Raw genomic sequence first — 23,374 nt, forward strand, 5'->3', positions numbered from 1 at the left:
TGGCATCACGCATGCATGCTCAGGTTCTCATCCCATTCGGCCACGTCTCAGGAAAGCCCGCGTGCTTTGAATTGATTGCCAAAACGACGGCCCTCTTGACTAACATGTCAACAAGGTCCAGGTCTTCAAGTCGTGAGCAATAGTGACCATTCATATTGCCCAAGACAGGTTTTTGCTGCTTACTTATGGAGTAACCCAGCAATAATCTCACTGTTATCGGTTTATCAGAACATGGTCATCTGTTGGCGGTGAACCGAGGACCCTCTTAAAGACATTAGTACTCCTGGGAGGAGGTCGATCGTATGGAGCAAATCTTGCATTTTGACCTGGGAATGAAATGTCACTTCCTGGACTCCCAATGCTATGATCAGCCTGTTAAGCTGACTTCAACTGTGTCACCGTGTTGGGATGTTCTGCAACACCAAATGTGATGTGAAGATCGCCGTTACCTAGCCATGTTTATAACTCCGTACATCTAGATCTTGAGGCCAAACAGTCCATATGAGGCTTTGTGCCATCTCCCCATTGTCCATAGTTGTACTTAGGCTGGCTGATTGTTTGTTGCTTCGTTAGCTTCACGAAGACGAACCATGGGGGCGGCCATGGAGCAATCACGTGGGCGGACCCAGCCTCAGCCCAGGAATGACGACCAAGCAAGCCCGAGAGACAACCATCCAGCCAGAGTTGATCTCGACGGCTCGAGCCTTCGCCTGGCATCGCTATCTGTCCTAGTACTTCGAGACCAGACGGCTCTTCTCTTTCTCAGAGTGTCATAGGAGCAGCCTTGCTTATATGTGCACCTCGTCTCGATCACGGAGAACAATGATATACTGTCTCTCGTCGAACTGGGGTTGATTCATGCACAGCGCATAAGCTCCTTCAGGGGGTATTCTATTTTCATGATCACTACGGAGTACTGCATATCTGTTCTATGCGCGGTGCGTCTCTTTCCCTGCTAATTAGTCAATTCTGTGGGGAGATAGGCCAACTAACACCCAGGTGCAGATATTGTAGTTGCGATTTGTTACATATAGACCGAAACGATGGCCTCGTCGAAACACCTATTTCTCAGTGACGAGGAGCTCGGAAAGAAATATGACGACCATAACCGTCGCGACTCTATATACGGACTATCATTAGGGAGTTTCTGGAGGCGCTTTCCGCGACGAAGGCGCATCGCCTTGGTTTTCTTCGTTGCCTTCGTCGTTTTCATATTTTGCAAACATATACCAACCCGAGTGGAAGATGTCGGCCAAAGATCGCAATTTTTGGATGATCCATGGTTGCGCCCATCCCGTGAAACCAATTTTGGATCGGAGCCAGCTGAAATAGACAGCACACCGGACGAGAATGGCATTAAATATTATCGAGGACCTATAGAGTTCGAGTCGCTGTTTGAATCGCTATATTCAACTCGTAGCTTGAGTTATGATGCAGGTCAGGAATCTGTTATCTTTGCAACTGGGCAACTGAAGTCACTAGGCGATATGCTCCCCGTCGCATGCGACATGGCCGCGAGAAAGCGGAGTTCGGTCCATCTCGCAATTATGGGGCGAGACGAGATCCCCCTTGCTGATATCCAGAGAGCCAATGGATTCAGAGAGGAGGACTGCCCTGTAACATGGCACGGTATGCGAGTTTCAAATCTTTATTCAGCATAGCCATATCGTTTATTCTAATTATATGATTGTAGATGCGCGACCAATTCACGCATCCACATCTAGCCCCTGGCGCCTAGAGTTAAGCGTCAAGGCTGCTTTGGTTCACATGTATCGGATATTAGCTCCTCGAGTTTTCATTACCCGTGACATAGAATTTAAAGAAGCGTTTTTCATCGACGCGATTGAGCTTCGGGCCTTTCAACTGGGAATAACGCATATCAGCTTACCCAGCCCGCTCTCTAATTTTAAATGGATTGCAGATTTGGATGCCTTTTCTCTTGAAGGTACGAAAATCATTTAAAACTCCTAATCCTTGGATTTATGTGTGGCAGCAGTGCTAATGTTGTGTAGCCTGGAATGACGTGCACACGGAAATACTCATTAATGTCCAACCGAACTCTTCAGGGGGCCCCAGGAAACTACTCAGATCTCTCCAAGAGGCAGATTACTTCGGGCCGGCCCCGGGGTTAACCATTGAATTGCCTGTTGATGCTGACCCGACTTTGCTTTACTTTCTCAAAAATTTTCGCTGGCCGCCCAAGACAGCTCACCGTCAGTTTACTCTTCGGCGAAGAATCTCACCCTCTGTCCTGACGTCACAAGAGGCTGCAGTCAGAACAGTGGACTCCTTCTACCCGAAGAACCCCAACCTTTCCCATGTCGTTCTGGTTTCCCCAGACACAGAATTGGCACCTTCCTTTTTCCATTTCCTCAAATATTCCCTCTTGAAGTATAAATATGGCGACAGTGAAAATTCTCCAGGCCACCTGTTTGGCGTCTCCTTAGAGCTGCCCTCTTCTCGTCCAACAGACGGGAAACCATTCTCAGTACCCATGGCTATATCAAGTCCTAATCTGTCCAAAGGGCGGTCTGCTGAGATTCCAACATTGCTGTGGCAGATACCTGACAACAATGCTGTACTGTATTTTGGAGATATGTGGGCAGAATTCCAGTCGTTCCTGTCCCATCGACTATCTACATCTATACAAAAGAAAGGAAAGGACGTCCATAAAGTTATCATGAAATCATACCCTTCATGGATGGACTATATGCTTGAATTCATGCGTGCTCGTGGTTATTACCTTGTCTACCCGGCATTTGCTGTCCAAGATGATCTCGCCATAGCGACGGTCCACAATGAGCTACACCGGCCTCCCGAGGAATATGACGACCCAACCCAAAGACAAGTGAAACCGAACTTTGAGGAGAAGGATCTCGCTCATTCCCCTTCAACCTTGTCTACGTTATTGGACGTCTATCCAGGAATGCTTCCAGACATCCGCGAGCTTCCAGTGCTGCCGTACACAGGGGAACTAACGCACGATGACAAATCCACAAATGAACAAGTTTCGTTTCTTCAAACGTTTAGGAAAGAAATAGGCGGCTGTACTAACAGTGACGAGAAGCCGGAGAGCGTTCCGCTCAAAGCTGATGATCTTTTTTGCATTGAAGAGGAACCGATATCCATAGAGGGTGTCGAAATTTCTGCTTAATAGTTATTTTATCCTATCTAGCAATGCCCAAATATTGTACATTAGTGGCCATGCCAGATTTACTGAATATATATGAATACATAGCCCTATCTGTCCTTGATTCCTTGATTCTATCCATAACACACATCGCAATATAGATTACGTAATCACTCTGAAGCTTCCAGATCCAAAAGCAAACCAAAAACGAGCTTCGGAGAACTAGCAAACCGCTGAACAACATACAACGCAGAACAACCTACCACACCCGCAAGACAACCACCGCGAGCACTGGATCTCTAACATCCTCTGAAAGCTTTGTCAGGTAGGGTTTTTATAGACAGAGCTGCGCTCACTCCTGTATTTGCACCTCCTCTTCAACAGTCACTCCCATGGCGAAGGACGACCTGTCATCCTCCAGTGCTGGGAAGGGCAAGGCAGAGGACACGAAGGAAATAAATGGAGGGGAAAATGAAGGCAAGGATGGGAAGCCTGTTGTGAACGGCAAAAAGGAGGAGGAACCTCAAGAAGGTGCGCGCGGCTTTGTACGCAAGCTGTTTGTGTTGAGTGCTGGCTACTAACTTGCGCGCCAGAGGAACTCAATGAGGAAGACCAACAGCTTAAAAATGAGCTTGAGATGCTCGTGGAGAGATTACAGGTATGTTGAGCTATTGGAGGCTAGGTGTCTTCCAAAGCAGCTGGCACAGTCTTGTGTTAGATGTGATAACCTAACTGGCGTGACCGCATAGGAATCCGACACATCCCTTTACAAACCAGCTCTTGAGGCTATCAAAACCTTCATTAAGACCTCTACTTCCTCCATGACAGCAGTACCGAAGCCACTTAAATTTCTCAGGCCACATTATGACGACCTTACCAAGGTATACGATGAATGGTCGTCTGGTGATAATAAGGTACGGAATCCGCTTTCTCGAATGTACTAGCCTGAAAACTAACCACCCATAAAGGATTCCCTTGCGGATATTCTTTCAGTGCTAGGAATGACATATGGAGTCGAAGACAAACTAGAAACGCTTAAATATCGCCTTCTCGCGAAATCAGACGATCTTGGATCCTGGGGCCACGAATATATTCGGCACCTGGCACTGGAAATAGGCCAGGAATACCAAAACCGGTTGACCGATGATAAGGATGTACAGGATCTTGTGGACCTTTCGTTGTCCCTTGTACCTTACTTCCTCAGTCATAACGCCGAGGCAGACGCTGTCGACTTGCTCAGTGAGCTAGAGATGATCGAGGAATTGCCCCGTTTTGTTGACGAGAATACTTACCCGCGGGTTTGTCTGTACATGGTCAGCATGGTCAACTTGCTCACATACCCAGAGGACCATCAGTTCTTACGCACCGTCCACGACATATATCTCCAATATAAGAAACTTACGCAGGCTATCGTCATCGCAATACGCCTCAATGACCTTGAACTGATTCAGAGTGACTTCCAAGAGACAACGGACAAGGCGGTAAAATACCAAATGGCATTTTTAGTTGCTCGTCAACGGATATGGCTTGAGCTTGAAGATGATGACATGCAACTAGCAGATTGCCTCAACAACATCGCCCTGCCCACTCACTTCAAATCCCTTGCAAAGGAGCTGAATATTCTTGAGCCAAAAATGCCGGAAGATATTTACAAAACCCACCTCGAAAACAACAGAGGAAGCCTTACCAATGTCGACTCTGCACGACACAACCTTGCCAGTGCTTTCGTTAACGCTTTTACCAATGCCGGTTTTGGAAACGATAAGATGATGCTCGTGGACGGGGACAAAGGACCTTGGGTTTGGAAAACGAAGGATGATGGAATGTTGTCAACTGCAGCCTCGCTGGGTATGCTTCTTCAGTGGGATGTCGAGGAAGGTTTGAACCAGATAGACAAGTTCACCTATGCGGAAGAAGACCAAATCAGAGCTGGAGCTCTGCTTGGAATTGGTATTATGAACGCAGGTGTGAGGGTCGACTCAGACCCCGCTCTAGCACTTCTCGGAGACTATGAAAATCTTGAGAACAAGAGCATTCCAATGAGGGTAGCATCTATCATGGGTCTTGGTCTAGCGTATGCTGGATCATGCAAGGAAGAACTTCTTGAGCTGCTTCTCCCAATTGTCGAGGATGTGACTGTCGACATGCAAATTTCTGCCATGGCTGCTGTGTCTCTTGGTATGATCTTTGTAGGTTCATCCAACCACCAGGTTAGTGAGGCCATAGCCACCACGTTAATGGATGAAGAGCGACAAAAACACTTAAAGGATAAGTGGACTCGTTTCATGGCGCTTGGCCTTGCACTCCTCTACTTTGGAAAACAAGAGGAAGTTGAGGTGGTCCTGGATATCCTTAAGGTGATTGAGCATCCCATGGCGAAGCCAACATCCGTTCTCGCGTCAGTTTGTGCGTGGGCTGGAACCGGCACGGTCCTGAAACTACAAGAACTTCTCCATATTTGTAACGAAGTCTTTGAGGACAAGGAAGAAAACAAGGGCGAAGAGCTTGTGCAGTCGTATGCCGTCCTAGGCCTGTCTTTGATTGCTATGGGTGAGGAGATCGGCCAGGACATGGTTCTTCGACAGTTTGGCCATCTGATGCATTACGGTGCTGCGAATATTCGAAAGGCGGTTCCTCTTGCCATGGGACTGATCAGCCCGAGCAATCCACAGATGAAGGTGTACGACACACTTTCCAGGTACAGTCATGATAACGATAACGATGTTGCTATCAACGCCATCTTCGCTATGGGGTTGCTAGGAGCAGGCACCAACAATGCTCGTTTGGCACAACTGCTCCGCCAGCTAGCAAGCTACTACCAACGCGATCAAAACTCGTTGTTCATGGTCCGCATTGCCCAGGGACTGCTCCACATGGGCAAGGGAAGCATGTCCGTGAACCCTTTCCATACCGATCGTCAAGTTCTTTCCAGAGTTGCAGCGGCCGGCCTCTTGACAGTTCTTGTGGCGATGATCGACGCTAAGGACTTTATCCTGGCTGACTCTCACTACCTCCTCTACTACCTTGTAACCGCCATGAACCCACGATTCCTTGTCACTCTAGACGAGGATCTCAAACCTCTCACTGTCAACGTTCGTGTTGGTCAGGCCGTCGATGTGGTAGGTCAGGCCGGAAGGCCTAAAACCATCACAGGCTGGCAAACACAAAGCACCCCTGTGCTATTATCGTATGGAGAGCGAGCTGAGCTAGAAGACGAAGAGTACATCTGTCTAAGCAGTACTCTTGAAGGGCTCGTCATCCTCCGAAAGGTTAGTCTACGGGACCCCACCACCGCTTGCTGAATTTGAATTACTCTGGACGATATATGCTAACAATCTACCCCGTTTTATAGAATCCGGAGTGGGAGGAGAACTCAACATGAGAACGATACATCTGCCCAGCCCTGTATGTATTGTTAAAATTTAAATCCATTATTTTCTGTCCTCGATAAAAATCTGGTTCATGGGCCTGCGGGATCCGTCGGCTGTTCCCCTGATCAAACAGTGGTACCTAGTTATCAGCCACGGGCGCTGAGTGAGCGATCCAATAGAAAGTAGACGAAATGGAAAGCTTCAACTAACTGTACAAAGCGCGGCAATAGTTCTCTAGTAATATACAGTAGGCCAGGCATGCTGAAATTCCACTCTGCATTATTCCAAGGGATCCGATAATATATAGTTTTAGTCAGGCTGTTCGTCCGTGGTTGTTTGTTCCTGTGACCGGGATAAATCCACGGAATGCCCGCGATGCGCGCATGCTGTGGACCCCCAAGCGACCACGCGAAGATTATCAAGGGACTACTCCATCGCTGGCAATAGCCGAGCCATACCCCAAGGCAGCTGACAGCTGACGGCATCAACTGAGTCGGCCGCCGGTTGTCTTTTGGTGATTATCTCGAGTTACACCGTCGTGCAGCAAGCCAATTCATAGCTGGTCACGGGGTATACCTAATGGACAAGCAGGAGACAAATTTGATGGAGACGAGGAACATGATGGTGATGACTGACGATGCTGATGATTAAGGTGACGGCAAAAGGGCTAGAGGCAGCCTGTCCAGCAATAAGAGGGTCCATTTTGGTTGATATATAAGAACGACTCCGAATGCTACTGCCAGACATGCCCTCACAACATCGTCCCCACCACCAACAACCACAACAGTCCCGACATCGCACACGCAGGAAGACACAGGGACGTCTGTATACCCCTTCACCAGCAATTATATACCAGGGACAGGGAATAGATGGCTCCCGTGGCTGAGGAACTTGTTCGGAGAGTGCCTGAGTTTGGGGAGCCGTCTATAGGAGTTGCTATACACTGGGCCGACCCTAAGGACATCCTGTCCGTTCTCTTCATTCTCGGCGGTGATTTTGTAGAACATGCGTTTGCTCAGCTTGTTGGAACTCCAGTTCCACCTGCTGCTTTCTCGTTTGGTAGGCCACGCCAGTTGCCATCATAGTTTTCTTGACTGTTGCTCTCTATAGTTATTATCAGTTGTAGCTAACAGATTTTTGCAGGATGCGTTTCATACGGTTTGAACGCTGTGGTATCAGCTATCGGGAAGAACAGGCTCATGCCCGACACTGATCACCCATGCAAGATCATCAACGGCGAGACAGGCACTTCATTTGACAATACCAGCTGGGTACTTGGACGTTTACTGCGGGATCATGACTACTGGAAGCACAAGGACGTCCACAACCATCTCAAAGATAATATTACTCGAAAATGGGATCAGTTGAAACTTGACAGCATAACCACCCACGGTACTTGTGCCAATGTGAGACAACCTAAGAAAGCTGGCCTCTGTGTATCCATATACAAGGCCAAGGAGGAAGGCCTGGGTCGACCTAAAAGAGATAAATTCGATTACAGCGGCATGCTCACCACGCTCCTTCAACTCTTGCTTCCAGCAGTTCCACTCATGAGAGAAGGTGACTGGTCACCGTTTCTGACAACCCTAACTGGCTCTTTACTGTCTATCATATCAGGTTGTCTGCGCCAATGGCGACGGGAGAAGTGGCCATGTTGCGCAAACTCGGAGAAAACAGTGGTTTTGACAAAAGGTGCCGGGTGCCAACATGCTATTGTCATCATAGGAGATGGGCGTGGCTTCGACCTCGAAGAAATGGCTGTGGGTTCGGAGGAGAGAGATTTACCTTGTGACATCTTTACTAGAGTTGCGGTTTTCATCCTTGCTGTATTCTGGGTCCTGCTTGTTATATTTGCGGCTGGTCTCAAAACCAATGCTTGGTATGTTATCACCGCAGGTGGCATGGGAACCATCCAGAATGCGTACGTCGTTGGAGGAAAACGCACCCCAGAGTCCTTCGGCCTTCCTTTGGAGTTCCTCGACGTTATAGGTGAAATTGGCGTTATGGATACGTTGCTCGCCGTGGAAGAGAAATACCCGAACTTGGGCAGCAGTATGATATCTACCTTTTTTCCTGATGGCCAGATGACGGAGGAATACCATCTGAAATGGGAGGCCCTTCGAGCGAGAGCTGCCCTGCAAGGAGGAAAACCACGCCGAAGCCAGACCATCTAATCTAAACCTTTTAACGTGCATTTTCCATAACGGGAATACGAACATCAATTTCAATTCTTCTCGTCAATATTCTAACGAGGTGCTACAGGGTTTATCCGTCTATTCTCTTGTGTTAGCTGTTTGTTCATTGGATCTGTGAATGGAGCTTATGCTTAGCGGCATCATACTGGAGTCTGAATGTTTACATGAATAGAGTTACGGACTAGAATGAGTAACGAATAACGAACTTCGCAAGACTAGATACGAATGATAACAATCCTTGACTGAAAAAAAAATATTACTGGTCCAGTTCTCAATATCAATATTCCAAGTACGTCCATTGGCTAATTAATCTCAGAAACGCGAGTCAACAAGGAGAATTAATTTCAGCTGCATTGGCTTCATTTCCTGAGATTGATATATACTATCCATGTGAAGTTACAGTTGGTCATTGTAGGGCTGGCAGCTAACGTAAACCACGACGGCGGTATTAAGGCTTACCAGGAACAGTGCGGACTAGCATAATGAAGTTCCACAAGAGTTCCATGACGGTTCCAGAAGAAGGGTGTTTGGGAGGGAGGTAAGGAGATATTTCCCGGTTTCAAAAGCTTGAATAGGAGTGCGTGTATCTAGATATAGGAAATTGCGAATAGTTATTATCTAATGAGTATGGATATGGTTTCATGTACAAGCACTGCAAAGGGCTGAGGAGTGATGGCAGATGATCGACGAGGGTCAGTACGAAAGAGTAAACATGTAAGACATCGCCGGTCAAGCTTGAACAGCTGCTCCTCGTATACGTAAGTACATTTATTCATGAGTAGAGAGAGAGAGAGAGAGAGAGAGAGAATATCCTATCATATTTGCTTTTGGGAGCACAATGGTGGCCACCCCCAAAGTATGGAAGCCGGATCCCTGTGTCCGAGAGTACCCCCGACTTCCTGAAACTGCTCACTCACATCTGACCCTCTATGTATTGATCAACATGAGGTGAAGGTGGGGAGATGCCATGAACCGCAGGACATATTCATCATTTTCCTTCCTCCCTCCCCCATAATCCCCTTTCCTGTGTTGACCACGAACCAGCCATTTTCCACAATGGTCGTAATCAGGCCTTTCTTTCTCGCAGTCCACATGGCCATGCCGGCACAGTCACGTCTCTAATTATGGCTGAAATGATTAGTTACAAGTTCACGCCTCAGCCGCAGCAAATTCATCATCAATTTCCAGGCTTAAATGCCTGCTCCTGGTCCTGATATAACGATCTTCTTCCCCGCTGCCGAGGGCGAGGGGTTTTGAGAATTAACCCCTGGGTATATCATGTTCTTTCGAGCTTTTTCTAGTGAAAGAGGGATACAAGAATGCATCAGTCTTGGTGTAGCAGTTGTATATGTCAAACAGCCTGCCTCTTCAGCGTGGTCACTGGCAGGTCGAGCATCAGAACCAAGGCTGTTTAATGCTTGTCGGTTCCATGTCGGACCTTCAACTCGAACAATGATGCACGGAACCCATCATCTTTTTCTCGACCGCAACATCATCCTTTGCCCTCATAACTTTTATGAAGAACCGATAAGCTTGTCGTCATATCCATGGTAACCTAGTATGTACCTTGGGAGTAAAAGAGGCATTAAGACATGCAGACTGGCCTTCACATGCGAAGAGCCTTGGCCTGCTCTTAACCCCGTCCCACGTTAGTTATATCAACGCAGTTATTATCAACGTCCTGCAGGCACGCCTATTATTAGCTCGTTGTCCGTTTTCTCGTAGTGTGTATGGATATTGGGTAAAAGATTAGAGTCAACAGCGCTGTGGATGGTTTAAAAAAGGCCTCCAAACTCAAAAAATAGAGTTTTCTTGAGATGATATTATATAATGTAAGGTCCGTGCGTGGCCATATTAGGACTAGCGTGGCGCCGGCGTTTCATGGTAAGACGCTAATCCTGTATGGGAAATAGTCGTGCCTCCGGACGCGGATAAATCCGATCCGCAGCCAATCAGAACGCCTCGATGAATTTAGCGCGATATTATTCAACGGTCAAGATCAAGCCTCCCTCGCGATCTGCTCGTTACATGCTCTGGCCCGAAGGATCCATGCATGCCGGGAGCCACTTGGTCAATCGACTAAGCAACCAGAAACCAGGAACCAGTAACCAGTGACCAGATAATATGCGCATGTTTGTCAGTGAGCCCCAATCGGATGGAAGGATTTGGATCTGCAGATCTCTCCAGGAGGAGCTGGCCGTCGGAAAGATCGATAAATAAATAGCTGCATGTCCGCGGCCTGCCACCTACTCCGTGCAATCTATTGTACCTGGCACATATACCATGTCGGATAACCACCTAGGAACTACATGCATGGTTAGTTAACTAGTTATCTAGTATCTGGCCAAAGGTCATCGTGACATGCTCTCGTCCTCTCGATAACCTGCTCTCTGAAGTAAGGCCGAAGCGTGGGTTGATAAACTGCCCCTGAGGATACCAAATTACCAAGGGACTAGTTATACAACTACCTCATTCACCGCACGACTCCAGTCCCTTGATATGCCGGAGAAGTGGCAGCATATACCTTGACAAAACACTTGAAGTCGCAAGCTCTTCTCTTCAGCTACCCAGGGAAGGCCCAGGAGTCAACCTCAACCTCAACTCGAATGTTGAATTGAATCGGAGGGTGATACCTGGAAAATCACCCAAGAAAACGTTGATATTGACTCTCGGGAAAATGAGGATGAGCATCCTACAGTCCAGATGGATTCGGTTATGCATGGGACCTGTACCTGGACAGAGGCAAGATATTCTATCCTTCGAATATCAATAGCACCGCCCTGGTCCCAGGAGTCTCAACCAACATGTCACATCGTTTATACTGAATGCTCCTAGCTCTCCGGACGTCGTCTCGGCTCTTGACAATGCGGGGGCAGATATTACTGTAGGCAGCATTGGCTGTGGAATGAAGGCTGCCAGCTTAAAAGACGATTTTAGCCTCAAAGATGGATGTACTCCATTATCAAGGAGAGATTCACGTGTATCTAGAGAATAAGAATGTAGCTTCATTGCCACCTGGATGGCCACCTCGTTGCTGACTAGAAAGCGTCCGGTAAATAGAGCTACACTCCCACATATTGAAAGATGACTTTGTTGAAGAACGGTCACCCCTTGATCATCTCTTTGCAAAGTACGCAGACAGCTTGCCAACAGGCTTGTCGACAGGAAATGCCCACTGGTAACGCTCCATAAAGGCCCGTATATCCCTGTCCATTGCAGCAGAGACAGCCTGACGCTGGTTGAAGGCCTTCGTCTCGTCTTCATCCACTTCGATGTCCCGCTGTATCTCAACCTCTCCAACCCAATGGCCAAAGTCCGTTCTATCCAACACAACCTCAAATTCCCTGTTGAACCTCCAGGTATCCCGATATGTCGTATATCGAGCCATCACTTCTAGCCCAGAATGTCTCACATCACTGCCATCTCTCTCCGTGGGCAGGAACTTCACTCCAGACACAAGCCGCTGGACCAGCCTGAGCACTTCACCGTGTTCAGACAGCTCTTCGAACCGAGAGTTGGTGAAGGTTGAATTGGTCAGGTCTGTCCGCACTTTGGCCTGCCAGATGCCTTCCCGTCGCCGTATCCAGACGCCGTTCTTGCACAGCTGTTGGTGGTAGTCAAAGTACTGGTCTTCAAAGACACTCTGTCCAATGTTCTCTACATGGTCGAACGATGGCGAGCCCCTGTTGGAACGGAATATTTCTCCTGATTTTGGCCCGCAGGAGAACTTTCTCTCGACTTCAATCACTGCGCGGCGGAGTCTCAGGACGGCGGTTGGGCGCATGATAGCCGGCTTCTAGCAACGCTCTTCTTCTCCTGAAATTCTGGTTTCAGTTCCTTGTTGGTATGAGGTAGCTCAAGATTGAGTGAGAATTGACTGAAAAGATGCCACGGAAAGTCGTGATTATGGGAAACTCATCCGCGAACAAAGAAGCATGGTCGCGGCTCTTAGAGGACTATCATTGTCTAGCAGCCGCTTTCTTGCATCTTCAGGGGATCCGCTAGAGGGGGTCTTTGAACGCTGCAAGTTGCCATGGCTTTACTGTTGTCTTTCATGGCAATCAACAGAACTTCTCCTTGCTTTGCCTGATTTCGCATCCATATCTCTGCAATTTGAGGAATGAGACCTTTGCATCCTGTTGTTTTTCCAACATACCCATGGATTATTTCCCTTTTGAAAGGCCTTTTCATTTTCATATACCCTTAGATTTCATGTTGTTGTGTGGGATACCAAAAGGATGCGGTGTCCATGGAATATTATATATACCCTCTAATCCACCCAGAAAAAGCTCTAAACATCTTAATTTGGACATCCAAATGGTGTACTGGCCATATCTTGAACCCTACTTAGGCTGATATCTGACTTTGTGAAAGAAATCAGTTGACACCATGCCTCTATTCAGGAGTTTCCCTGATATCCCGGCTCAGTCGTCTCAACAGATAGCCCTATACCTTACAATTCTACTATCCAGCGTAATAAGCATACTACTTTCATGGAGCCTACGGCCTGTCAGAAAACGACCAGTGTCCGTGAATTACCATTTCACTTGCCAATGCAACAAATCCTGTGGTTTCTGCTTCCACACCGCGACCACGTCCTTCAAGTTGTCAATACCAGAAGCTAAAAGGGGTCTTTTCAGCCTTAAACAGGCTGGCATGCGGAAAATCAACTTTGCAGGAGGAGAACCATTCATGTATCCCAAATTCCTTGGGCAAATGATCCAATTCTGCAAGGAAGAGTTGCGCCTGGAATCAGTCTCAATAGTCACAAATGGCAGCTTGGTCAAACGGGATTTCCTCGAACGATACGGCCGCTTCATTGACATTTTGGCCGTATCATGCGACTCTTTCAACGAACAAACGAACATCGAAATCGGCCGCGGAAAGGGTGATCAAGTACCACAGCTATTCCGCATCGCTGAATGGTGCCGAGAATATGGCATCAAGTTCAAATTGAACACGGTTGTTTGCAACCTAAACTACCAGGAAGACATGAATCCCCTCGTTGAAAAGTTGCAGCCCTTCAGATGGAAATGCTTCCAGGTCCTTATGGTCCAAGGAGAAAATGATTCCGACAAGACATTGAGGGATGTGCGGAAGTTTCAAATCACTGACCAGCAGTACGAGGAGTTCTGTCGTCGGCACGAGCACCAACCATCCTTCGTTGCAGAGCCGAATAATCTCATGGCCAAATCGTATTTGATTTTGGATGAGTATATGCGGTTCCTGGACAGGGATGGCCGAGAACCGTCAGCGTCTATCCTAGATGTTGACGTTTTTACTGCCTTAGGCCAGGTGTACTGGGACGAAACGAGCTTCAACAGACGTGGTGGTATCTATGACTGGAGCAGAGAAACGAATCAGTCGTCTTGCGGGTCTGGGGATAGCAAGGCCTTGGAATGGTGACACATTCTGTCAAATCTGTTCAAATACTTGTGAAACTAGCACTATCTAGTTAAGCGTTGTTGAGCGTAGTGGTAGTTAACCTTACCCTCGCACAGCCAGAAGAATGAATACATGAAGAGTGAACTGTCAAATTTGCAATGCAGTCCAAGAATAAGAGTCGAGAGAGCCTATGTATATATCTTGTTGTTACATGAAAGGGCAGGGAAGCATAGGAGGCCATCCCCAAATAAAAACAGAAACCCCCAAAACTTCGTAGACACAGACTCCGTTTGTTCTTTCCCAGGATCCCCCCCGCTTACAGATGTGATGTTGATGGTATTAACAAAAGGGATGATTATAGAAATACATGACAAGAATTCTTACAGGCAGAATGGGCTAACGTGGGAGGACCAGCAATAACTCCGTCTAAGGCGATTTTTTTCCCTTCTTTATTTCGTTTAGAGGACACGAGTGATCAAACCCGTGGCAACGGTTCGGCCACCCTCACGGATGTTGAATCGTTGGCCAGCCTCAGCAGCAATGGGGTGGAGGGTCTTGCAAATCATCTCGACGTTGTCACCGGGCATAGCCTTCTTGTCTTGGTCTTCTCCAGGCCAGCTGAAAGATGCGGCTTCGTCTGTGGAAGGGAGTACAAGTTAGTAATGGTCTACTTAGTAGATAGCGGAATCTTGGATTACATACCAGCAGTACGGATGAACATTTGCGGGCGGTACTTGTGGGTGAAGCCGTTGGAACGACCACCCTCAGCTTCAGTCAGGACGTAGAGGGAGACCATGAAGTCGGTATGAGCCTTGGTAGATCCGGGGGCAGCAACAACCATTCCACGCTTCAAGTCCTCACGCTTGATACCTCGGAGAAGGAGACCGGAATTGTCACCAGCTCGGGATTCATCGCAGGACTTCTTGAAGGTCTCGATATCGGTGACCTTGGTCTTGATAGGGGTTGTAGAGCCACCAACAATTTCGACGTCGGAATCCTTCTTGAGAATACCACGCTCAACACGGCCGGAGACGACGGTACCACGACCAGAGATAGAGAACACTTCCTCAATGGACATGAGGAAAGGCTTATCAGTGGCGCGCTCTGGGGTGGGGATCCAGGTGTCGACGGCGTTCAATAGCTCGTCAATCTTCTCGACACCCAGCTCAGGTCGACGGGACTCGAGGGCGCAGAGGGCAGAGCCAAAGATGATGGGGGTCTCCTCTCCCTCGAAACCGTAGTGGCTGAGGAGTTCACGCATTTCTAGTTCGACAAGCTCCAACATCTCTGGGTCCTCAACGGCATCGACCTTGTTAACGAAAACGACGAGCTTCTGGACACCGACCTGGCGGGCAAGGAGCAAATGTTCTCTGGTCTGAGGCCTAGACTGATGTTAGAAACGTCAAATCCTTTCATCCGTAAGGGCGGGCATTCAATTACATTTGACCGTCAGAAGCTGCGACAACGACCACAGCTCCGTCCATGCTGGCAGCACCAGTAATCATGTTCTTAATGTAATCAGCGTGACCGGGACAGTCGACGTGAGCATAGTGTCTCTTGTCGGTCTGGTATTCGATGTGAGCTGAGGAGATGGTGATACCACGCTTTCGCTCCTCGGGGGCCTTGTCAATGGATCCGTAGTCAAGGAAGTTGGCGAAGCCCTTCTCGGCCTGGCGCTTGGTAATAGCGGCGGTCAAAGTGGTCTATGAAGATGGTCAGTTTTCCGTCTATATTGGCTGGTTATTCTTCCCTCCTCTCCATCAGAGGTCTCGAGGTAAGTGTCAAACCTTTCCGTGATCAACGTGTCCAATGGTACCTGTACCAGACGTCAGATTTAAGTCCACCAAGGTCAATTAGATCAGACCAAAGGTGCAGCACTTACCAATGTTGACATGGGGCTTGTTACGCTCGAAAGCAGCAACCATTCCTCGGGCAGACATCCTGTTGTGAGAGAAGACGTACTGCATTGGGTTGACAGCGGACGGCCGCTGTGCGGCGTACTTGCCAGTCCTTAGCAGCACATTGAGGGATCTCTGAAGGGTAGACATTGTGAATGCTCTCCACGACGGGGAAATGCGATATCAAAAGACAAGTTGCTGCTCTGCTCACTTCTATCGCTCAACCTTGAAGTCGTTCGCGAGCAAAAAATCTGAAGCTCAAAAAAGTTTTTGTTGGTGTCAGGAACATGCTTAGTCATGGTCACGTGATACATATGCTGCCCAGGTGCTTGCTGGAGCTTTTTGCAGGGAATCAAAAGACAACGAGAGATATGGAGATCTAGGAAGACAGTAAGGATAAGGTAGCTAGAGATTGGTTGGGAAGCGCAGTAGAATGGTAGACGGTGGGTGGTGGACTGCTGTTAGATCTTGTTCGTTGTCGAAGCCGTGGAAGCTCTAGGTGCATAAGTTTTGATATATTACATCAGTCTGTATTTGTTAGACTGTAGAGGCACATACGTAGATGGAGCCTTAGAACAGAATAATAATAGTACACGATAGGCAGCTTGAAACTCATCACGCCGCAGCCTTCTTCTTGTCTAGAACATATTCCATGTGCTCCATGATTTTGCCTCTTCTTGGTTTCACCTCCGTAACCCCAATCTCAAACAGCTTACTTTCAATGGCAGCCAACACCCGTTGTGCCTCGTCCGGTGTAGCTCTTCTCTTTCTCTCTTTTTTTGTCAGGATCAACGACACTCTCTTGCCCTTGGACAAGAAGGTCTCTAGCTGGTCTAGACGGTGCTGAAGGTCATGAGGGTCAATCGCCCAGTTCAGCTCTATCTGCTTTATCTGAACAGCCGTCGACTTAGGCTTGCTCTCCTTTCCCTTTGCCTTTGCCTTTGCACTCGCGCTGTATTCCGACTTGTCGACAATCTTGCATACCGGAGCCTGGTCTTCTGATCCTGCTCGAACTTGTACCAAGAAGTTTCGGGACCGGTCAAATGAGGCTAACGCAGACTTGAGCGACATGGGCTCTCCTAATTGTCCATTCTCTTGGACCACTCGGACTATCGCACTTCGTATTTCTTCGTCCTTTGGTAGTGATGATCGAGAGGCGGAAGAGGCAGCCGAAGTAGCTGGGGGAGGAGGATAATGAGGTCGTTGCGAGAATTGAGAAACAGGGGTCGCCCGGTAGTATCTTAATTGTCGTGTAGGCAGGGCGTGCAGCTGTCTCGAAGCTTGGGCGGCTGTCTGCGATTCGATTGAGGAGATGAAGGTGCACCGCAGGGCCTGCGCAGCGGAAAACAGAGGCCGTAAACAGGCCATTGTCCTCCAACAGGTACTTCCAAAATAAGGGGAAACAGCTTTATATCTGCTCTATATAGCACTGTCTGCCTCAAGCGGGCTTCGTCGCCAATTCAAGGCTTCTTTTTCAGGCTCTGCTTCGTCTTCGTCTTCGTCTCGTGATGCTGATGTTTGGTTGACCTTTGAAAGGACAAAAAAGTAACATTTCGCGGGCGGAGCCAAGAATTACACCTTCTTGGCATCCCGGGATCTTATTTTAACTCGACGACAAGGAGCAAAAAGTATGGAAATTTCTTTGATTTGATATCAGTTTAGGGGTTCAGGAGGCAAATCGTTAAAAAAAAAAAATAAAAAATCTCCTTATTCTATTTCTGCGTCTTCCCGTCGCTGTTACAAGCTGTTTATTCCCTTGCGAAAGACGAAAGGTGTGTTGAAGTCGACTGGACCTCGCCTTCGTTTCGACCCTTCTCTGGTCCATCTCGGCATCCTCTCTCTTTGCGCACGCAGCAGTTTGCATGTCCGGGGCCTCTGGAGGCAGATCTCACCGTGCAACTTCGTCCACCGTAGATTCAGACCCGAGTTTACACCGGAGAGCCTCTTCTGTCTCCAAACCAACCGATCACGGCCTTGATATCGAGAACATCCCACCTGAACCGATGAAGGGTTCTCCCACCATCGCCCCGATGACACAAAGCCAGCGGTCGAGATACCTGAAAACAGGTGGAATCCTTGCGTTCATACTATTTATAATATACGTGCTCGCCCCTTCATCACGGACGCCGAATCTCCCTCCTCCCGGACCAGACTCAGCGACGAAATGTACAAAGCCGTACGATTCCTCTAAACCTCTCATCCAATATGTCTTGATGATTGATGCTGGCAGCACGGGATCGAGAATCCATGTCTATCGCTTCAACAACTGCGGTCCAACTCCAGCACTGGAAAATGAAGAGTTTAAAATGACTGAGACGAAGGAGGGCGGCTCTGGTCTCAGCTCATACCGTGAGGACGCTGAGGGTGCAGCCAAGAGTCTCGACCCGTTGATGGAGGTTGCCATGAAGACTGTCCCAGAAGAATATAGGTCTTGTTCCCCCATTGCCGTCAAGGCTACTGCTGGGTTGCGAATGTTGGGCAAAGATATGAGTGACAATATTCTTAAGGCCGTCAGAACTCGGCTGGAGACTGTATACCCATTCCCAGTTGTCTCAGAGGCACAAGGCGGTGTCGAGATCATGGAAGGCAAGGATGAGGGTGTTTATGCCTGGATTACAACCAATTACTTGCTTGGAAACATTGGTTCTCCAGAAGAGATCCCAACCGCTGCCATCTTTGATCTGGGAGGCGGTTCTACTCAGATTGTTTTCCAGCCAACCTATAATGGCAAAGGACCAGACGGCCTTCCAGAGAAAATGCCAGAAGGCGACCACAAGTACGCCCTCAAATTTGGTGGCAGAGAGTTTATTCTCTACCAGCACTCCCACCTTGGGTACGGTCTGATGGCCGCTAGGTCCGCTATTCACCGTTACCTCATCGAGACCAAGCATGAGCTTAGCCCTAATGACAAAGGCTGGCTGAAACAGAAGGTGGTGAACCCATGTATTGTTCCGGGGATGTCTCGCAATGTCAGCATTGATTTAGGAGATAACCATGCCCTGGGGAAGGAAGTCGAGGTACTCATGGTTGGCCCCAAGGAATCTTCAGCTGCTCAGTGCCGAAACCTTGCGGAGAAGATTCTCAAGAAGGACGCAACTTGCAACCTTGCCCCATGTTCTTTCAACGGAATCCACCAGCCCTCCCTTCGCAAGACTTTTGCTAAAGAGGATGTCTTCATTTTCTCTTACTTCTACGACCGCACCTCTCCCCTCGGAATGCCCGACTCATTCACTCTCCATGACCTTCATGAACTGACTTCAATTGTCTGCGGCGGCGAGGATAGCTGGGGCGTTTTCCAATCCAACAGCAGCGCCATGAAAGAGCTAAGTGACCGCCCTGAATACTGTTTGGACCTTAACTTCATGCTCGCCCTCCTACACACTGGATATGAGATGCCTCTGCAAAGAGAAGTCAAGACGGCGAAGAAGATTGACGGAAACGAACTCGGTTGGTGCCTGGGTGCAAGGTCAGTAAACGTATCTCTTAATTATATGTCCAAATTCGTATTAATACTAACTTCACAAACAGTCTCCCCCTCCTCAGCAAGAACTCCGGGTGGGAATGCCGTATTAAGCAGATTTCTTAAATGACGGGAAAGAATTAGACTTTAGACCTCGTCTTTTGTTGTCACAAGATTTTTATAAATATCACCTTTTAATGAAAGCACCTGAAACCGAGAAAAATAATTGGATGACCATTAAGTTGTTATGCTATGATGCGCAAGGGAATATATTCTTGAAGAATTTTCCTGCCCTCCCCCGATTTATACCTTTTCTTCCTCTGGGGGTTACGCGAGTGCTCATTGGGTTTTATGTCCACTTTCTTATATCGTTACCCCCTTATATTTTTGTGCAGCGGTACGATTGTCTTTACCATTAGCTAGAATGCCATTTTCCCCATTCTCTTTCTGAAACGACCAAACCCGCCTCCAGTAATTGCCTACGTTGAGTGTAAGTAGATTTGCTGGATCCAAGCAGTAATACTGTTTGCCAGGCGAAAATCCTTGAATCGATCTGCCGTCAATATTACACGTGAATAATTGAAGAGTGGACTCGTGGAGTATAGATGATGTTTAAAATGGCGTTTTGTTGATGACAATGGAAATCAGGTCAAGACCCTAGATCCTCGATTTTCGGCTTTTGCAGGTCGGATTCCTTTCCCATAAGTTTGTCAATAACGTTTTGTTCTTTTTTCGGGTCTATACTTTCGGGACTTTCGCTGCCTGCATCACTATGTTCATCACTGTCTTCTCCCTTTTCTTGAAGCACGCCTAAACCAAGATTCTACCGTGATAGTTAGCTATATGTATCATCTCTGTTGGTAGAGCGGTCAGACTGGTATCTTACCATTTCAATAAGCTGACCCTGCCCCTCATCTTCGTTGTCCACCTCAAGAGTCATTGACTTTCCGGCAGCGATTTCTCGTTCCAGGTCTTCATTCGCCGCCTTTAGAGATGGTAAAAAACTTGCAAGTCTTGCACGTAGGGCTGAGTTGTCTGGAAGACTGGAAAACTGTCTCGAAGGTATAGAAGGACCAGGTTGATCATCCATTTGTTCATCATCGTCAGACTTTTCCTCGTCTGAGCTTTCTCCAGCTTTAGAATCCGAATCTGAATCATCAGAAGATCCAGAAGATGATGTTGGCTCCGAGTCTGTCGATTCTGGTGATGAAAATTTGGAGGCCTCTTTTCTTGTTAGGTTTGCGACAGAATCGCCAGAGCCACGATTTATGCCATCCAACTGGCCTTTATCACAGAGAGTCAATGATTCAGACGCTTTTTTCGCCTCTTTCGACGAAGAAGACATTCTTGATGGATTAACGCGCAGCGGATAAGGGTATGGACAGTAAGTAAGAGTGCGCTGCACCAGTACAGAGATATTTGGGATATACTATAATAGAGATATATTTCTCTCCCTATCCTGAAGTACTGCAGTGTTCCTATCTCATCCTTCCGTCGTATAGTTATGGTGGTAACAGAGTATGTTCCAGCAAGAGCCCTTTTATCTCTTAATATATGAGATAGGAAATTGAAAGGAATGGAGGAAGAGTAAATATATCACTGCTCTAGAAAATACAGACACGGCCCAAGGGTATAAATGATAGTTGTAGTTCTTTTTATAGAGTCTCGACCGTCATATCGCAGTTTTTTCTCTAATGAAAGAGTTAAAGTTTGTATTATGTAATTCATACGTATCCACGTGACGTCACGTGCACAATCGTCCGAAAAAAGGAAAGTTAACGACAAACAACAAAATATAAACCAACGAACGACAAACATCAAGTCAAGGAGCTTGAAATGACAATAATGCATCAATAAAAGGTAGCCAGCGATGTTGAGTCGCAAGAAAGACCTCAGAGTTTGTGGGGGCCGCCGGTCCAGTTTCGAATGCGTTTCGTCCTTTGCGGATGGCTCCAAACAGACCCTGAGAAAGCCGTTGACGGGCCGAGCTCCAGCCTCGTTGGGCAAGTGATACACTCGCTGTGGGCCAATGATGATACGGCGGTTATCATGCAAGTAGTGCGCATCAAGCAGAGGTGGCCACGAACTCGAAGACCCTGTCGATAAATGCCCAGCTGAGAGAGCTGTTGGCCATGATTCGTCTGATGCTTGCTTTGTCGAATGGCATCAAGGTTGGTACATGAAGATGCGTTTCAGGTCTTTGACCATGCTGCATTTCCCTGGCCTCTTGAATGGTACAGACAGGGGTTCGGTTCTCCTTATTGATGCCTTTGAAAGGTGATATGCCACACCCTTAAGCGCTTCAATCAGAGTACTGGCTCTTTGCCGTTTCTTATATGAAGAAATGTGTCCCTGAGAATTTGGTCTTTTCTCGTCCATCAGTAACATCGGAGCGCCCGCCATCCAAGAAGTCCTCTATACAACATGACCATTCAACCTCCCAAGTTTACCGCCTTGGAACCGGTTACTGAAGATGAAGTTCAGGCCCTCAACCCAACCCGAAAAACACTCCATCAGAACATTATAGGCAAATTGAGACCTTTGCCCTTTCAGTACCGTTGGGCTGTATGGCATGAGAAGCACTCTGAGTCTACCAACTACGGTGATAGGCTATACCCCCTGCATGATGATGTTGCCGATATTGCGACCTTTTATCGGATATACAACAATTATCCATGGGGAAAGATCAAAGTCCGCGACACTGTGCATATTTTCCGCCGTGAGACGAAGCCCGTCTGGGAGGACCCTCAAAACTTGAAGGGAGGGTGTTGGACTTTTCGAGTTCCTAAGTCAAAGAGCCAGGCATTCTTCCATGAAGTAGCCATTCTTTGCATGGCAAATGAGTTCCAGGCCGCAGTGCAGTCCGGTATGTTCTACAGCCAAATAGCACCCTATCCCGCCTGCTGACAATCGTGTAGAGCGTGATCATGTTCTTGGAGTTTCGACATCTGCTCGATTCAACTCAAATTTGATATCCGTATGGAATAAACAAGGATATAACCTAAAAGCCATCAAGGCATTAGAGGAGGTTATACTACAACGTCTCTCACCCGAACTTCGTCCAACCGCCGAAAAGTCTTACTTCTACAAACGCCATGATGAACATGATGGGTACCAGGCTGCAATTGAAGCAGCACTTGGCTCTGCTACTCACCGGAGTAATACATTGGAATAGGCAGCATGCTTACCTGAAACTGTTTTGACCATGAGAAGGGGTGAAATAGTTGCTATTTATTTTTCTTTGCTTTCTTTTCTCACTTTATGAATTGCTCTAGCGCTCTTCTACTTTCTATTTTGTTGCATATATGGAGTTCAGGGATAATGAATTTGCTCGTTTATTACTCCTAAGATATCCATATTTCACCTGTTCAATACTAGCCTATTATGCGGGTCCCAATACAATCATATCAAAAACTCCGTGGAAATGCAACTGGTGGTACAACCCTTGGGCTCAAGGCAGAAAAAGTGTTTGGCACTCAACGACTTGCGTCCCGACGCCTACTCCTCCTGTCCTCTCTATCGACGCTGGTTCCTCGAGACTCCTTCTCCGTGGCTCCCGGGATATACCGATCAATATCAGGCAGTCGGTCTCTGTCTCTATCCCTTTCACGGTCGCGGTCGCGGTCCCTGTCCCTATCTCTGTCCCTATCTCTGTCCCTATCTCTGTCCCTCTCACGTTCCCTATCTCTGTCTCGGCCTCTGTCTCTATCACGATCCCTGTCTCTATCTCGCGACCTGTCCCTGTCTCTGTCTCTATCTCGATCTCTTTCTCGGTCGCGGTCTCTATCCCTGTCACGCTCACGATCACGGTCTCTTTCCCTATCTCTGTCTGGTGACCTGGCTCTCCGTTTTGGTGACCGACTTCGCGTTGATGTCGGAGGAACATACCGGTCAATATCACCTCCAGCGTTTCTTGACGTTGACCTGACGCGGCG

General features: G+C 47.8%; 10 protein-coding genes across 10 annotated transcripts; 6 read left to right on the plus strand and 4 right to left on the minus strand.

Annotated features, from left to right (window-relative positions):
• Positions 1–1,034: 1,034 nt before the first annotated feature.
• Positions 1,035–3,154, plus strand: TRV_07041 (uncharacterized protein; the record flags this gene model as incomplete). Its single annotated transcript, XM_003018863.1, has 3 exons — positions 1,035–1,629; positions 1,739–1,945; positions 2,013–3,154. Coding segments are annotated over 3 exons (1,944 nt in total), but the record flags the coding sequence as incomplete, so codon positions are not given.
• Positions 3,155–3,522: 368 nt separating this feature from the next.
• TRV_07042 (uncharacterized protein) lies at positions 3,523–6,432 on the plus strand (the record flags this gene model as incomplete). Its single annotated transcript, XM_003018864.1, has 4 exons — positions 3,523–3,661; positions 3,724–3,788; positions 3,880–4,044; positions 4,099–6,432. 4 exons carry the CDS (start codon positions 3,523–3,525, stop codon positions 6,430–6,432), a joined length of 2,703 nt encoding a protein of 900 aa, XP_003018910.1.
• A 938-nt stretch (positions 6,433–7,370) lies between these two features.
• TRV_07043 (uncharacterized protein) lies at positions 7,371–8,675 on the plus strand (the record flags this gene model as incomplete). The annotated part of the gene is made up of 2 exons (XM_003018865.1): positions 7,371–7,560; positions 7,645–8,675. 2 exons carry the CDS (start codon positions 7,371–7,373, stop codon positions 8,673–8,675), a joined length of 1,221 nt encoding a protein of 406 aa, XP_003018911.1.
• Positions 8,676–11,811: 3,136 nt separating this feature from the next.
• TRV_07044 (uncharacterized protein) lies at positions 11,812–12,480 on the minus strand (the record flags this gene model as incomplete). Its single annotated transcript, XM_003018866.1, has 1 exon — positions 11,812–12,480. The coding sequence occupies one exon, from the start codon at positions 12,478–12,480 to the stop codon at positions 11,812–11,814; it is 669 nt and encodes a 222-aa protein (XP_003018912.1).
• Positions 12,481–13,085: 605 nt separating this feature from the next.
• On the plus strand, positions 13,086–14,102 carry TRV_07045 (uncharacterized protein; the record flags this gene model as incomplete). Its single annotated transcript, XM_003018867.1, has 1 exon — positions 13,086–14,102. One exon carries the CDS (start codon positions 13,086–13,088, stop codon positions 14,100–14,102), a length of 1,017 nt encoding a protein of 338 aa, XP_003018913.1.
• Positions 14,103–14,539: 437 nt separating this feature from the next.
• On the minus strand, positions 14,540–16,129 carry TRV_07046 (uncharacterized protein; the record flags this gene model as incomplete). Its single annotated transcript, XM_003018868.1, has 5 exons — positions 14,540–14,718; positions 14,784–15,463; positions 15,522–15,784; positions 15,869–15,897; positions 15,964–16,129. 5 exons carry the CDS (start codon positions 16,127–16,129, stop codon positions 14,540–14,542), a joined length of 1,317 nt encoding a protein of 438 aa, XP_003018914.1.
• Positions 16,130–16,594: 465 nt separating this feature from the next.
• Positions 16,595–17,347, minus strand: TRV_07047 (translation initiation factor IF3, putative; the record flags this gene model as incomplete). Its single annotated transcript, XM_003018869.1, has 1 exon — positions 16,595–17,347. The coding sequence occupies one exon, from the start codon at positions 17,345–17,347 to the stop codon at positions 16,595–16,597; it is 753 nt and encodes a 250-aa protein (XP_003018915.1).
• A 494-nt stretch (positions 17,348–17,841) lies between these two features.
• Positions 17,842–19,565, plus strand: TRV_07048 (uncharacterized protein; the record flags this gene model as incomplete). The annotated part of the gene is made up of 2 exons (XM_003018870.1): positions 17,842–19,445; positions 19,508–19,565. 2 exons carry the CDS (start codon positions 17,842–17,844, stop codon positions 19,563–19,565), a joined length of 1,662 nt encoding a protein of 553 aa, XP_003018916.1.
• Positions 19,566–20,274: 709 nt separating this feature from the next.
• Positions 20,275–20,784, minus strand: TRV_07049 (uncharacterized protein; the record flags this gene model as incomplete). Its single annotated transcript, XM_003018871.1, has 1 exon — positions 20,275–20,784. One exon carries the CDS (start codon positions 20,782–20,784, stop codon positions 20,275–20,277), a length of 510 nt encoding a protein of 169 aa, XP_003018917.1.
• Positions 20,785–21,863: 1,079 nt separating this feature from the next.
• TRV_07050 (uncharacterized protein) lies at positions 21,864–22,614 on the plus strand (the record flags this gene model as incomplete). Its single annotated transcript, XM_003018872.1, has 2 exons — positions 21,864–22,305; positions 22,358–22,614. 2 exons carry the CDS (start codon positions 21,864–21,866, stop codon positions 22,612–22,614), a joined length of 699 nt encoding a protein of 232 aa, XP_003018918.1.
• Between the last annotated feature and the right edge of the window lie 760 nt (positions 22,615–23,374).

Source organism: Trichophyton verrucosum (assembly GCF_000151505.1).
Source record: "Trichophyton verrucosum HKI 0517 chromosome Unknown contig00872_1.f1.exp, whole genome shotgun sequence".
Lineage (NCBI taxonomy): Eukaryota > Fungi > Ascomycota > Eurotiomycetes > Onygenales > Arthrodermataceae > Trichophyton > Trichophyton verrucosum.